Source organism: Phallusia mammillata, chromosome 6 (assembly GCF_965637545.1).
Source record: "Phallusia mammillata chromosome 6, kaPhaMamm4.hap1.1, whole genome shotgun sequence".
Classification (NCBI taxonomy): domain Eukaryota; kingdom Metazoa; phylum Chordata; class Ascidiacea; order Phlebobranchia; family Ascidiidae; genus Phallusia; species Phallusia mammillata.
The window spans coordinates 19,075,042-19,090,544 of record NC_137257.1 but is presented as its reverse complement, the minus strand read 5'-3'; the positions used below and the strand labels follow the sequence as shown (position 1 = coordinate 19,090,544).

General features: G+C 38.3%; 1 protein-coding gene across 3 annotated transcripts; it reads left to right on the top strand.

Annotated features, from left to right (window-relative positions):
• Positions 1-229: 229 nt before the first annotated feature.
• Positions 230-15,153, top strand: LOC145231989 (coiled-coil domain-containing protein 81-like). Of its 3 annotated transcripts, none has more exons than XM_080096470.1 (17): positions 231-519; positions 612-830; positions 1,261-1,358; positions 1,532-1,690; positions 2,255-2,343; positions 4,380-4,444; positions 4,859-5,000; positions 7,163-7,292; positions 7,749-8,054; positions 8,228-8,335; positions 9,289-9,372; positions 10,014-10,099; positions 10,586-10,664; positions 11,998-12,122; positions 12,452-12,553; positions 13,399-13,566; positions 14,789-15,153. In XM_080096470.1, exons 1-17 carry the CDS (start codon positions 441-443, stop codon positions 14,883-14,885), a joined length of 2,136 nt encoding a protein of 711 aa, XP_079952596.1. In that variant the 5' UTR covers positions 231-440; the 3' UTR covers positions 14,886-15,153. The 3 variants fall into 3 exon arrangements, with proteins under 3 accessions (XP_079952597.1, XP_079952596.1, XP_079952595.1); XM_080096469.1 differs by having other exon boundaries at positions 7,163-7,311; positions 7,750-8,054; XM_080096471.1 differs by lacking the exon at positions 9,289-9,372 and having other exon boundaries at positions 230-519; positions 7,163-7,311; positions 7,750-8,054.
• The last annotated feature ends 350 nt before the right edge of the window (positions 15,154-15,503 follow it).

Sequence of the window (15,503 nt, the reverse complement as noted above, 5' to 3'; positions counted from 1 at the left end):
TAACATGCGTTGTTTTATTCAACTAGCAAACATTTTCGCTTTACAATCAACTATTCCAAAACAGACATTTTCGTCCTATTAAACTAAATTTAATGTAATACCACAATAACGAAGTAAATAAATGTAACAACCTTTTATTATTTCAATAATTTTTCACTTTTAAAAATTGTCTACAATAAAAATATTATAAAAAGTAATCATGCGGAAAGAATCTCAATGGCCAATTGAAATCGGCTTTCCATAGCAACCCCTAGCAACGTTACGCTTTACTAAAGAATTTCCCGCAACTTGAGCAATTGCTTTGCCAAAGTAAGTCCGTTGCGTGTAACAAAACACAAATAGGAACGTTAAAAGACAACAAAAATACAAAACAGTGTTGAAAGCAATGCTTAAAAAGGAATAGGTTGTAACAGTAATCGGGTTAACACTACAAGCTCAATATGCCGGAAGCGATGCACAGCTTAGTTTCCGAAGCAAGGAAAAATCGTTTTTCGGCAATTCCTAATCTTTCTGAAGAAGGTGAGTTATTAATACGACAAGCAAAAGTTTTCAGTGCTTTAATTTGTGTATGTTGAGTGTTTGAAGTTCTAAATCTTATTATTTTTCCCCAGATATTATTAGCGTGTGGGAAACGGTTTCGGAATATGTCGAAATTCAGATGTGTGCGCAAAAGGGTGTGCACATCCCTAACTTGGGTACTTTTACTTTCACCCACAAGAAAATGGACATTGGCAACAACAAGTTTATTTTAATTCAAAGACCTGTTTTTGTTTTGTCTGAAAAGTTTGCACAAACCCATGCCTTGTACTACACAAAACACCATACCACAGGTTTGTTTCAATTAAATTTGATAAAACTTAAATTTAAACACTGTTGCTATAACACTGAAATGGCATTGTTGCTGGTACCAAATTGTGTTATTGTATTTTGCATATTGTTTAATTTCACTCTCTGTCACAATATTATAGGTTGCTGAAAAAGACTGAAATTACCATGCATATAAATGTTCGGTCAACTTAACCAGAAAATCACTATTGTTTTTTGTAGCATATTTCTAGTTTTGTGTCATCATAAATGATGTGCTGGGTATTTTGTCTCACCTTCTTATTCAAAAGATACTTAGTAGTTCTAAGTACAAATTGTTTGTCTCTATGTACATTTTCAATTTATGATGTGTTTGTACTACATGGAAAACTTTGAGAAACCATATATTCTTCAGCGGTAATTCCATCTTGTTTGCCATGTTTAATTTGTTTTCAGGTGAAATACCAGTGGTTCAGCTGAATTTTACTGCACTGGCAGTTGAGAGCCCATTTGATCGTGACACTGTCGAAACATGTGTTAGAGAAGTTCTGCAGGTATAACTTATAAATATGTATTTCCAAAATTTTAGCACAACGAATAAACTCACAAATTATTTGTGTTTACTGCTGTACCTTTTTTTGTACTGTATGGCATGTATAGGATAATTCCAACCTAAAAGATTTAACATAAGAAAGATTTCATTATTGTTGCACTGATCTTGTTGTAGGCATTGTCACGGGCCACTGCCAATCAGCAAAACGTTGAGTTTCTGTTCCGTGGTATTGGTGTCCTGACCATCAAGGACTCCAAAGTGAAAATGAAATTCTTCAAAGACTTTCTCAATTCAATGGATGGTTCTGGAAACTTGGTGAAAGTCCTTGAAAATGTATGTAACTTGTTGCTGAAACTAATAAGTGTATTAAGAAACTGTTAAAATTGCACTCACAAAAGTCAGTGAAGTCTGTGTATCATGCAAAATGCTATATGTCTGCTTATTTGGTTATTGTATCAGTTTGACGTTGTATTTTTCTCATTTTACTTTTTAATGATCTGATTTTTAGGAGCTATTTTCTGGTAGCCCAGCACAGAGTGCAGAACTGGCTCGAAAATGTGGAAAGTTGTTGTACAGGAGGCATAAGGTATAACAAACATTTTAGGACAGGATATTTTTGAAAAGAAACTTCCGGCATCAGTTAAAACTGTATACTGCAGAGTATACAGTGAGCTTAGTACAGTGTCAGTTTAACTTCATCACAAAAGCAAATCCTTAAATCCTTTAAAATGTGTGTGTGAGTAGAACAAATATGTTAATTTTACAGAAAAAGGTTAGCACAGAATTAATGACTTTATTGCTAAAAAGGATAAAAGAGAAGGTAGTTTGAGAATTGATTGCAATTTGGTTTGTGTGCAATAATAGGTGCCTTGGTTTAACTCTTGACAATGCTTTTAGCGACCTGGAACTGCTGACTCAGTTATGTCCAACCAGACAACTTTAAGTGCACAACGTCGCCCAGGGACCAACACTTTCACTTTACCAAAGTTAGTATACTTTGCAGTGCTTTAAACTTATATGAAACATTTGACTTAACCTGAATCCAACCTGCCCCAAACGGGATTCTCTTTTGCCAACTTCAAAATAAAACCTAAGTGCTAACAGTGTGATAAACTGACATAACATTCAACCAAAGTTTTCGTACTTTACTGTACTTATAACATGCTTACACTTTATTTGGTAATAAATTTAAGACAAACTTTACTACTGAACTTGTAATTAAGCATATATTTTGCAATGTTTTAATCTGTATTTAATGTTCATAATTCAACCTCAAAAAACGTACTTCTGAAAGGTCAAAAAAATCCTTGAAACAAACAAAACAAACAACTACAATTTTTCTACCTTACTACACTGATAACAAGTTTATTGGGTATCAAATTTAAGGCGCAAACTTTACTACTAAACTTGTGATTTATGCGTTTAATGGCCGGTCGTATAGTCACAAATACGACATTTGCGTTGCAATAAAACTGATCATTATTGGACAATGGTTTATAAAATAAATCGCATTGACCGGTTATGAGGCCTCACTTGCCCAACCCATCGCCCATCACGTGACGTTTATGTGTGATCGTTTGAGTAAGATTATATTACAAGTCGTAAACAGATGACTGATTTTAATCTTCAGCACGTAAGGGTACGCCCAATCGAAGAGGTCACAGTGCCCTAGCTAAGACTCCTTTTGAATTATATTTTTTTTACGATTTTTGGTTAAGCGCATTACTTTCGCCTATTCTTTAAAGTAACTTAAGACAAATGTCTAGACCAGTGGTTCTCAACCAGGGACCATGGCCCCCCAGGGAGGCCACGAGCTGTGTCCCGGGGAGCCACGGGTGTAGATTCACCAGAAGCACCCCCAAAAAGCCATTTCCTTTTTTTAACTTTATTCCCCAATTTAATGGACTATTTCAGATACTATTTGTCTATATTGAGGTTTTTCACGATTTCGTATTCTTGTTCCATTCGACCTGTGTAAAGTCGAAATTAGTACCTAATTCCAACATGAGATTGCCATTTACATTTCTAAAGGGGGCCACAGGTCCTACAGGGTTACTTGAAGGAGGCCACGAGACCCAAAAGTTACTTTTAGGAGGCCACGGTCCGCGAAAGGTTGAGGACCACTGGTCTAGACCAGTGCTCCGCAACCTTTTTTCACGCACGTCACACCATACAAGCTTTAAATGTTCGGCGACACACCCGAACCCAAAAAATGCGATTTGAATATAAAGCCTAAAAAAGCATTGAGTCAGGGGTCTTAAGCTTCTTTGAGGGCCAAAAACATTTTTTACGTTAGTAAAGCGCCGTAATATTTAAACTTTTTTGTAAAAGTAACATGAACAAAAATATTATGTGCTTAAAATGTTGTGCGTTTTTGCCATTTCATGTAACTTACATAACACATTTGTAATGCAATCAACAAGAAACGAATATACAGTGTAGCAAACTAAAAAAAGCAAGTACAATAAACTACTATGTGTGAAAACAATGGCATACAATGACGAAACAATTAAAAACTATGACTCAACAACTGGAATGAATTGCTGATTTTCAACAGGAGGTACTCTTTCCACCATAAGATTAAAACGTTGCATTTATTTTTAACCAATACTTATAAAGAATGACTGTTTCTTAAAATCGGTGGCCTGACAGGGTATTCCACCTGAGCTAAACACCTAAAATTTAAAAGTTAGTTCGCGGGCCGCACAAAAACCCTCTTAGGGCCACACCGGGCCGCGTGTTTTGAGACCCCTGCATTAAGCCAGTATAAAGTATATTATGACGTAATAAAACATGAATGCGTAGTGAGTAGTGTAGCTTTAGTTTGGTGGTGTTGTGAACTGTATCATTTGCTATGAATAAAATAAAAACAAATTTAACACAAAAAGTTATACGTTTTGCGGCGGCACACCCCGCATCGTCTTGCGGCACACCGGTTGCGGAGCACTGGTCTAGACGTTAAATGACATTATACCTGTTTATTGTAGCTCGTTTTTTACCGCTTTTTGGACTATTTGTATAGACTAAATGGAACGAACAACATACTGCCGCCTATTACTGAACACGCGCAGGAGGAAGGAGACGGTGGTACGTTCAATATGTTTAAGTTTAGAAAACTTCGTATAGCATTTAAACCTAAAATATATGTTTTTTAATTTAAAGATTTTCACCTTAACATAACTTGCCTGATATTTTTAGCGACTGCTAATATCTAACAGTGTTGCGATTTGTTGTTTAAAATAAAGTTTTACCTACATGTCTAACTCAGCCTGAAATAAAGCGATGACGTATAGGGCTTATCCAATCTCAAACGAAAAACTGATTGCAACATGAAAAATAACAGAGGTTTAATGCAAGATATTTACAAAAACGGGCTTTTTCTTCTTGAAATCCTTAAAACGACAAATCTGAAGAAAAGGGTCATTTCTTTAGAAACGAAACAGATTCCCTTAGGCTTCCAACCAAATCTTAAAAGTTAAAAGGTCAGTTCTTTTTTTGCAGAGAAAATGCCCCTTCCCCCAACCAGACTATCGAACCGTGAAGTGGTGCACCCCCATCCAGTCGTTGGAGTCAACTTCACCCCTGAGGAGCTGCGTGATGCAATGCCGGTCAGGGAGGGTGTTAGGGGATCTCCCGTTAGAAAGTAAGTGATTTTTACCCACCAATACATGTTTTTTTTATTGAAATGATATATAAGATGATTTTTTTTACTAACTCATGATGTAAGTAATGGCAAAAACCTAATTGAAGGCGATTTTGTGATTAGTTTATGAATATTGCTAATTTAAAAGATTGCGAGTTTGTGCTTGTTTAGCATACGATGACTAAACTCGAAATCGTTTTCGGGGATAAACTTTACTAGGTAAACACACACGTTTTCACACAAGTTTGTCTCAGCGTAATATTCGGATGTTGTTCCATTTAAATCGCAAAGCTCTTTTGCGCTATCGTGTGGACAAGTTAATCTTGCCAACCAATTAAATACCAAACCAAATTTAATCATTTTTGGCCGTCGCAGTGTATACTCGCTATGGTAACATTTTCTTCCAAGCGCAAAAAAAACATTTAACCCCTGAAAATTCTGACGTCAAATTCGATATGTTATTGGGTCGTAAATTTTACGGACAAAAGCATTTTATTAGTTGCGGACGGATGATGTCACGCTGTTTTTACGGCAATATGAATCGGAACGGGTCCATGGTAAAGTTAAATCACATTGTTTTTGCCAGCGAGACACAGCTTGGGGTTTGGCTTTGCCCAATGAGTGGAAAATATATCTGTGTTGTAAATTTGGACATCTCGCTGTGTTTATGGAAAACGACTTACTATTTCGCAATCTGACAAGCAATAAAGTGTACGTTTTGTTCGTATATCGCATGAAGACAGTTGAACCATATGTCAGTTGTAGTAAAAAGTAAAGGCTATCGCGCCAGTTTAGTCATGAATAGATCAGACCATCAACGTTCAATCAGTTTAACAGACATCCCAGCAGTTTCTTCTACATTTTGTTTGCTTTGTTATTATCTAAAGGGTGATTTACAACAGTTTTGAACAGTTTTTTAGCATTCAAAAAATCCTTGCAAATAGTTTTCCTGTCTATAAAATGACACTGTGGGAGTTTTGCCACAAACACTGTGAAGATTAGCGTGTGTTCAGAATCCATAGCGCTCTACCCATACTTACCATTGTTTGCCATCTGAGTCTAGCAAACAATAGGACCCCGTTGGGTTGACGAACATGGCAGAGGGTGTCATCTCATCAAATATCGCGTACTTGACGAAACACAGGCGAAAATCGGTTTCTCACATTTGGAAGACAAACAGGGAATCGTATTGTCAAAGGCGTGTCAATGCCCATCGATTACCAGACAAATAAGGGGTATACGACGGAGGTGCTCGTTACATACCATCCAATATATTTTTCCCAGTCGAGCTATTAGGTTTTATTGCCCGGCGCTTGGTTACCGACTTGCCGGTTTATGACCGTCCAGTGTTGCCAAGGCGTTAAGAGAAGAAGAAGAGTAAAACAGCGTTGTGTGTTGTGAGAAAGGAATGTGGATTTCGCATTTTGGAAGAGCTTGGGTGCCAGTGAGGCTGTTCGTTGACGAGGTGGTATCTTTTTGACAGGAAAAGTTACGATTTTGTTGTTTTTGAACTTCATGTCGCCATAATATTCAGAAGATCGTCCAAGAGTGATAAGAAATAAAGTAACGTTTACTCAGTTAACTGGGCCTGTTGTTTAGCTTAGATATACTTAAGCACAGACAATTCAGATTTAGAGCCAGTTGTATTTTCCTATCACATAAACATATATTTTATTGTTCATATCTACAAAAGTTTATAGATAGCTTAATGAAAAAAATGACGACTTATAAATGGGACAGTACCAGTTTACCAGATATTGGGCGGAATAAAAAACACAACAGAGACGATTTTTTAAAATGGTCTTCCGTCCCGATTAGGGCACCGTATGCCCTTTACCCAAGTTTGAATGACATGAAAAGGTGGGTTTCGTTGGAACGAAAAAAAAGAAAAGTTTGTCGATGTAGCGCGGTGCTACAAAAACTTTATGATTGTGTTTGTAGTGCTGCGTTACGTGAAAACCTTTCGCTTATGGTTTAAATCGACGCTTAAGGTTAGAAATAAAAGGTTAAAAGACATGCAAATGTATAAAGACGTTTAAAGACACAAAACTGTGCAAAAAACAGAAAAACAAAAATAATCTGATTGACTGTCATGAACAAAATAAATAATCATTTGGAAAAATGAATGAAGTTCTGTCATTGATTTCTTACGTTTCTTGTAGAATGTCAAGCCCACCGAATCTGGCCCTGAAACCGCCGGGCAGTCCACGACCCACAAGAACCGAAACAGGAAGCGGAAAGGTCCCAGCTACGCCATGTCACGTGACCGAAGGGAAGGGACCGGAACCACAACCGCACCCGGAACCACAAGGTATTTCCGTTCAACGTAGCGGTAACTTTAAGCTTGTCGTCATAAGGCAGGTACTTGGCGGAATGGTCCACCGCGCCTGAACATTTTCAGATTTAAAAAACCTTCATCGGGATTCATCCCCGTAAGCGTTCTGGGTTCAAACCCCGTGGAAAGCAAAGCTTTTCCTCATTATGTATTACCCAATGTTGTTTTTTGCTAATCCTTAACTTCAGTTGGAAGTTAAGTTCCCTCTTCGAGATTACAAGAACAGCTTTATGATGATGTCATCAGGCGATGATGCAATATATTAAAAAAATTGAACCACAAACCTTACCATTGTGCAATATTTAGACTAAGCGCTTACCAAAGAGTGGTAACATAACATTTTGTTCCACAAATCGAAACCATTTTTGTTTAACACTTCATTAGACTACATAACTGAAGCTTAACTTATTCCAGGCCCAGCAGAATCCACAGAAGAGCCCCAGAGGCCAAATTCAGTACCTTTGCAAACCCCTGAGCCACCGACCTCACGTTACTTCTCGCGCAAGTCAAATCGCTACAGCGAAGCCGGGTCGACTTGTTCCTCTCCCAAGCATCACCACCGTGCAGGCCAGGAGCTGTGTTATCTTTGCATGCAGAGATCAATGCGCAATGTTCCTGTCTCCTTCGAAGAGGAGAGGAGGCGCAAGGAGCTGGAGCAGGATGCGCTCCTCCAGCAGTACCAGCAGATGAAGGATCAAGAAGCGATACTTGTTGAACAGGTAATTATGTTTTAAAAGTAATGAGTCAACTTTTACAGATATAAAGTGATTATGCTTCGTTAGGCCTAAGGTTTTTTTAGTAAATATAATATTGCGTGCGTTTCAACGACACATCAAGAATGTTTTGCATTCAATGTGAGTTTCGATTTTACCGACAAAGTTACCGTGTTTAGGCCAACCAGAACGGAATCCGCCAGTCGAACCAGAAAGTCGCAGCTTTTAACCTCGGAGTTGCCGAATGCCTGCGTGACGTCAAGGGCAAAAGAAGCACAGATTTCGTGGTAGGTCAATGACTGCGTTTGCAGAATCACGTTTTCACTAACTATTTTAAATTTTTACATCCTCTTAAACAAATACCTTGACTAAATGTGTACAAATTGTAGCTGTGCTTAACCAACTTTTAATTTATGTTGTAATTTAAATTAAGACTAGTACCAACATATTGCTTTATTTTTTACATTAATTTTACGTTTCAATACTAACATTATCCTGCTTTTATTACCACATATATCGGGTTACGAATGGATTGAGATTAGCTATAGGGTCATATAATTGACGGGAATGCCAGATTGGTGTAAAAATTTTGCTAAACATGTCTAGGTTGTTAAACGATATGTCAAACACGACCTCAAAGTGGCATGTCGGCAGTCATTGCAAGATATTGGTATTTGTCACGTGACGAAGTAAAGTAATTTGTGAAAGTCGTTGCTAAATAAAGGCTTTAGCGCACTTTGGGGGTCATGGTTGGGTTTGCAGGGTTGGGGTAATGTAGACCTGCACTTACAATTAAATTGGCTAATCTAACTTCTTGACCTAATTTAGATGCGGTCGCGAGTTTTCGGGCTTGTACAAATAAAGCTTAGTTAACAGCTGTGATTTAGACACAAAAAGCATTGTAGATGCGCTACTAGATTCGATTCACGCAAACAACACATTTTCTTTCAACCACGTCGAAAAATCGTCGTCTACAATGGACACCTAGCCCGAATCACAAATGTTGAACGAAAGCATTATCTGCAACCATAATTTCTACTTAAAGTTAAACGCTCTTTACCCTTTAAAATCTATGTTACAAGGCCCATGTACATATTAAACGCAAACACGCAACACAACTGTCTGTTTGACCGAGCAATGACGTCGAGGTTGTCAAGACAATTCCAAAACCGATTTCAACGCCTTCCGTATTGTTTACTTGCGGTGTGCGCTTATTAAATCGGCTCTGTTTGCCCCATAGAAATCTTACGTCTTCCAAAACCGCCCGCTCACTCCACTTCGGTTTTACAAACAAGAGGAATACAGCAAAGCCCTCGAGGGCCAGGTGGGTAAACCGAACTTTGATCCTAAAATAATTTGACTTTGAACTTGCATTAAACAAGATGCTGCTTGAATGATTATGTGGTTTCATTAAGCCTTAATAATGTATGATATTAGCTCATTGGCATTTTAACGCGACATTAGGACAATATACGGAATACCTCGTGAATATTTGTTTGCTTTTGACATTGAATTAATTAAAACTTGCGTTTTGAAACATTTCCGTATTTTAACCGTACAAGCCATACTTTATGTCGAAACGGCATCAGCGTCGGTCATAGCCACACGGTTAAATTTGGCTATCAAACATATAGATTTTCGATAAATCAACTTTGATTGTTTACTTAACGTGACTGCAATCCAAGCTTTTTAAGATTGTTACACTTGCAAGGCGTAGTGTGAATATAAGGTAACTACATGTATTGAAACCAACAACTAGCTAACTACAACTAAAAAACTGTTGTGCAGAACTCAGGTCGCAAACTTTGTGAACCGTTGTAAGTGCGTTTTAAACTTTGAAATAAAATAATACCAGATTCATATTCTTTTACAATAAACGATTTAAGCAGAGAGCCCGAATACCTTCAAGTACATATGCTAAAACAACAAGACAAGGTAATATTTCGGTTGATTCGCATTTCGCAGGTAAAGCTTCGCAAGTCACGTGACAGGAGCGAGAAGCACGACCGCGAATTTCAGGAGAGATTGGAACAAGTTCAGCTTGCTGAGGAGTGAGTGAAATTGATATCTCTTATGTTAAGTGACATATTTGTTGTATGGCTTGTCGTAAAACATGCGCTGCTAATTGTCCTGGAAATATGATCTGTTTAAGCTGCCGAAACCAAGGACGATGTAAGGTATCAATCGAGATAAAACTACTTGGTTTAGTTTTTCGCAAGTAAACGTGATTAAAGTGGAAACAACTTGAAATATATATTAGTGCTTGTTGTGCCTTGGGTTAGAATATGTTGCCTTTCTGGACGATGTTACGAATATGCGAAGAAACATTTTGAAAAAAAGCAACTTATAAGGCAAACTTTGCGGTAAAATTTTCATATATAAGCCAAAGGCCGAACATGTAACTAATAACAAAAGCTTTTTATTAACGCCTTTAAGTCATTGGCCAGCTGCGATTAAGCCTTTCGACTATTATAATCAATATTTCATATGTGAGGTTATTCCTTTCCTTATTACATCCGGTCTTTCTTTGTTCACAGTCTGGCTTCGCAGAGGGAACATTATTTGAAGGCGAAGGCTGATCAAATTTCACAATATCAAAGGGCTTTGTCCGCACAGGTCGTATATTGTTTTATTTGTTGCTAAATCTTCAGAAGTTATCGCCTTCTTTTAATTTAAATTTAGTTTATTTTTTATAAAAGCTCAAGAAATATCCCTTTGTCATCCCAAGTAGCCAAACGCTTACTTTGTTGTTGGGCAGCATCTAGCATAATGAATACGAGTCACACTGCCCGACTGGAATATAAAGGACTCGGTACCGAATTAACCTCGACATTTTTGGACTAAAGTATAGTCATTGTTACCATTTATGTCATTTTGTTTAGAGTTTTGTGTCCTCCGCTGGTATATGCAGCGAACCCAGTGTAGACAGGTTTAAATATATCTTATCTATACTCTGTAGCAAGGTATAGCAAATTGAGCTGTAGATTTTTGCAACACCAACTTTCAATCTTGAGTTAGATTTGCAGTTCAAAAGAACAGTTCACAGTGCAGGAAAGAATTTTTAGACCATACACAAACTGTTAAAGTGGTGTTATGTACTGGAGGTGCCATATTAAAGCTAGCATACGAAAGACGTTTTAGCAAAAAAGAGAAACAGCTAGGAAGACGCGTTACAGATCGATGTAAATTTTCGCCCCCAGATTCAGGTTCGCAAAAAGTTGAACAGTCCAGTAGAGGAAGGAGGTTCAAGGCGTCATTTAAGAATGCCGAAACCCCAACTTCTTAACCCGTTTGAGGCTTCTGACGCCGCAAGGAACATTAGATCCAGCAAGGTATCAAAAAACTTTACTGTATACATATACATATGTGAAATTTAGTTAGCTTGGTGGTGGAAGTTTATGAGACCTAGGTGCGAGCGAACGAAAGCAAGGTTTATTATCAGCCTTTGAAGTGGGGGATGGTGCATTAATTTGATTCCAGTTAGTTTAAAGAGAACACATTTGATATATGTATTTCCAATCTTAAATTTCAAGTAAGGTCAGAACATCAATCTTCGTTTCAGGCACTTTGGGCTGAGGTTATTTTTGCTGTTCACATGAAGGTTAAGGCTCACAGCAGAGATGCAAACCCGGTCACTCAAAATAATTGGGTTGGCATTTATGCGAAAAATAACCACCCCACGAGTTTTTTGTATGTTTAGTTACTTTTTAAACCCAGTATAACTTTACCACACCCACTCGAAAAACTAACTTTTACCCAATCTTGTTTGTCATCACGTAAAATACTGCTATAATTGTCTTATCTGTTGACTCAATCAACAGTCCTATTGAGACCTATTGAGTCAACAAATGCTAAAACTGGTCGCTACCGTTTGTTTGTTAACTTATTCCAGTGTTTGTGAGTTTTTGGGCGTCGTTGTAACGCTGCTTGTTTGTCTTGTCACTCATAGATCAAACGTAAGCCTCTTCCTCTACCCAAAGCCGAGTCGGACTCAAAGGAACCAATTTTCGGGCGATTTGATTCAACCAATGAAAAGCTTCTGGAACAACGCGAGCGCGCTAAGGCTCTTTTAAGGTTGGTTGCAGTTTTTTCTTTTCTTATCAAGGTGAACTGTTACGCCTATTTGTCGGGAATTAATTGGAGCAACAGTTAGAAATGGGTGCCCATCCACTATCCCGTGCCACAACGTTATTTTTGCTGACAAATTTCTGACGTAACAAAAGTTTTTATTTACGACCTATGTTCTAAGACGTGTGCAAACACTTGTTTTGTGTAATTGCATAAAATCAGGGTTGCCAATATGCCTGAGTGGTTAGCAGAACTCCCTAGTGCTCTCAAAGTTAAATTTTTTTTTAAAAATCAGCCCATCCGATTCAGTTTAACACGTACAAATGATTTTGCAGGAGCCAACTGGATATGGTGTCCGAGAAGAAGAAGAGTTCAATTCTGCAACATCTGACCAAACAGAAGGAGGAGAGTGAGATGCTGGATCGCACCAAGAAAGAGTAAGAGGCTGAAACATTTTTATTTTGTACACTCAACTAGGGATGTGCCAAAACTGCAAATGTTCTGTTTGGTCGAGCACCGAGCATCTCACTTTAATGCTCGGTGCTCGGCCGAGCACGCTCGGTGCATTATGACGTCACAAAAAATCCCCTTTCTACGTTTTAGCTCTACGAGGCCTCTTACGTCACCCGCGGTGTTTTATTAAGCTGCATGTCCATAAAGTACGTGTTTTTTCACCATCTAGTGCATTTGAAAAATCATTCGTTTTTGTTCATAGATACCCTTTAGAACACTAGTTACATATGTTAGCAGGGCATGAATATGCAAATTTAACGCTCGGGTCAGTTTATGCAACTGCTCGGCCGAGCACCGAGCATTAAAAACAGCGATGCTCGGTACCGAGTACTCGGGTTCTGGCTCGGCTCGGCGCATCCCTACACTCAACTATTGAATTGTTTTCTCATGCCATTCCTAATTTTACAAAATTGAAAAAAGTGTTAGGTTTAAAACGTCAACAAAATAATTTAAATAAACACAATAAGACGTAATTTGATCACACACTTCCAGAAATGTGTGTCTACAGTAAACCTCGGTTAAACCGGATTCGGCAAATACATATCTTCGCCGAATTTAGACAAAAATAGTGGTAAAAATGATTTGCCATGTGGTAAGGCTTAACTAATCGACGTCGGTTAATCCGGGTTTTCGCCAAATCGGACAAGTTTTTTGGCCCAAATGGGTCCGAATTGACCGAGGTTTACTGTATTTGTCTTTACCTCTACCCTAATTCATTTTGTGTGAAATATCGTGATGATGTCACCACGTAGGCTACGTGTCGTTACAGGTTGGTTGAAGATCGCATTGGTACACACAAGAGGTCGTACGAAATGCGCCGATCCCTGGAGCAGAACTGGCAGTCGCATCACTTTGACAAACTGAAGACCGAACACGAAGAACGTCTGCGTATGCGCACTCCCGGCATGTTACTCCTGCAACAGACCGAGAAATACAAGTAAGGCCCCAAAAATGTACAAGGTTTTGTGGAAGGTTGTGATATTTTAGTTTAAATCTTGTACCACCCTCAAAACTGCACTTGGTTCAAAATCAGGTATAACTTTTTTGTGATGACTAGGCTGTAGAAAAACTTTTGTGCACCTTAAAAAAAGACCTAATCTACACAAAAACAATGTATTGTGTATAATTTATTTGTATTTTGACATTGTATTTTATTTATTCATTCATTAAGGCACTTCAAACTCTTAACCGAATTAATACCCTGATGTTCATTGCTTTGCTTCATGGCAAAAATAATGCCCTTACCTGTGACCCATACTGTGATTGCTGCTTGCTTTAAATTCAACATGCATATAATGACAAACACATTGTGTGACAACAAAACCATATAATGCCAGCAATGGTAAGAAAAACGCTTTCTTGCTACACATCGACTTTCATGTACTGCAAACAATAAAAAACAACAAAAACTGTTTTGCTTTGGGCTCGACCCACTATTTGCAGGTCTCATGAGCTGAATTGGGGCTTTTGAAACTTTTTTAATCCGTGTTGATATCACTAGATGGAAGAAAACATTGCGATTGCGACACAATAGCACTATAATCATCAAGCCTAAAATAGTGGCGCAACGTTAAAACGTTGTGGGGTGGGCACAGCTGGTGGACAATACCTTAACGCGCTTGCCCCTACTTTAATTCAAAAAGAAAATTCGGGATCTTTTTCTTCTAAAATGCTTCACTTTCTTCTGTGTAACGATCTCAAACTGGGGTCCGCGGTCCTTTAAGGGTCCGTGAGGCAATTTTGGGGAGACCGCGAAAAAAGTAATTCTATAATCTTATTTGGCGTCAGTTTGTGCCACTAAATATGTTTAATTTAAAGTAGAATTGAGAATCGGCTGTCTCTATCGCTAAACAATAACCTTTGTTGCATGACAACCAACAAAAATGCAATCGTTTGCGCGCAATCACAACGTTTTTTTTGTTTTGTCTGTGATGTCACATGCTGCCTTTGGGTCATTGTTATGCGCAATTTTGCTTAACCAGCTAAAATTCTGCGTCAAATTTTCGTTTTTCTGAAATACACATTCAGGTTTGCCGGGACCGCGAGCCCTCGAAATAATAGCAAAGGGACCGTTTTATAAAAATAATGAAATATTTTGAGAACCAGTGGTGTAGCATAACATTAATTTGCACCTAACCAACGGGCATTATATTTCCCAGGAGATGTGGCCAATGTGAGCGACGAACAGCAAACTGTGGAGAGTCAAACATTTGGAGCGAGTCGCGATACATACCCGGGTCTCGCCTTATGGTCTAATCACTCGGAGGACAATTTTCCTATTTCAGTGTACAATACGTGTGTCACCGCCTGTCATGTTTTATACCATGTCTCTAGGCCTGTAGAAGTCTTCGTCCCTGCCATTTTATGGGTGATTGTGTTCGTGTGATTTCGTGTCTTCGTCCCTTCCACCTGAAGCGTTCAATAGGGCCAAAAATATACATACATATATTTATAAATGTTAGGGATGTCGCACGATTTGCATAGAAAATAACAGTTTTTTGGTAAATAAAATGCACTTTGCTGACCAGTGGTTGATCAGTTATATACTTCAAGCATGACAGAAAAACGTGTTGTAAAAGAAAACAATGCACAAATTAAAGCATTAATTTTCTCAATAGCCATGATAAATTATAGTCAGGAACTTCTGCACCATCTTGAATACAGTAGAACAAGTAGACATACCCAAGCAAAAATTTATGTCCGGGCCGTGTCCAAGTACGTATGGCTTACTGGAAAAACAAGTCTGGGTCGGACATGAGAACCGTGTCTCAACCTTATATCAATGTATGGCTAGGGGTTGACATTGAAACACCCCCACACCCGGGTCACGATTATTTTTGGTCCATGTACGTGTTAGGCGAACGTGGTAACCAC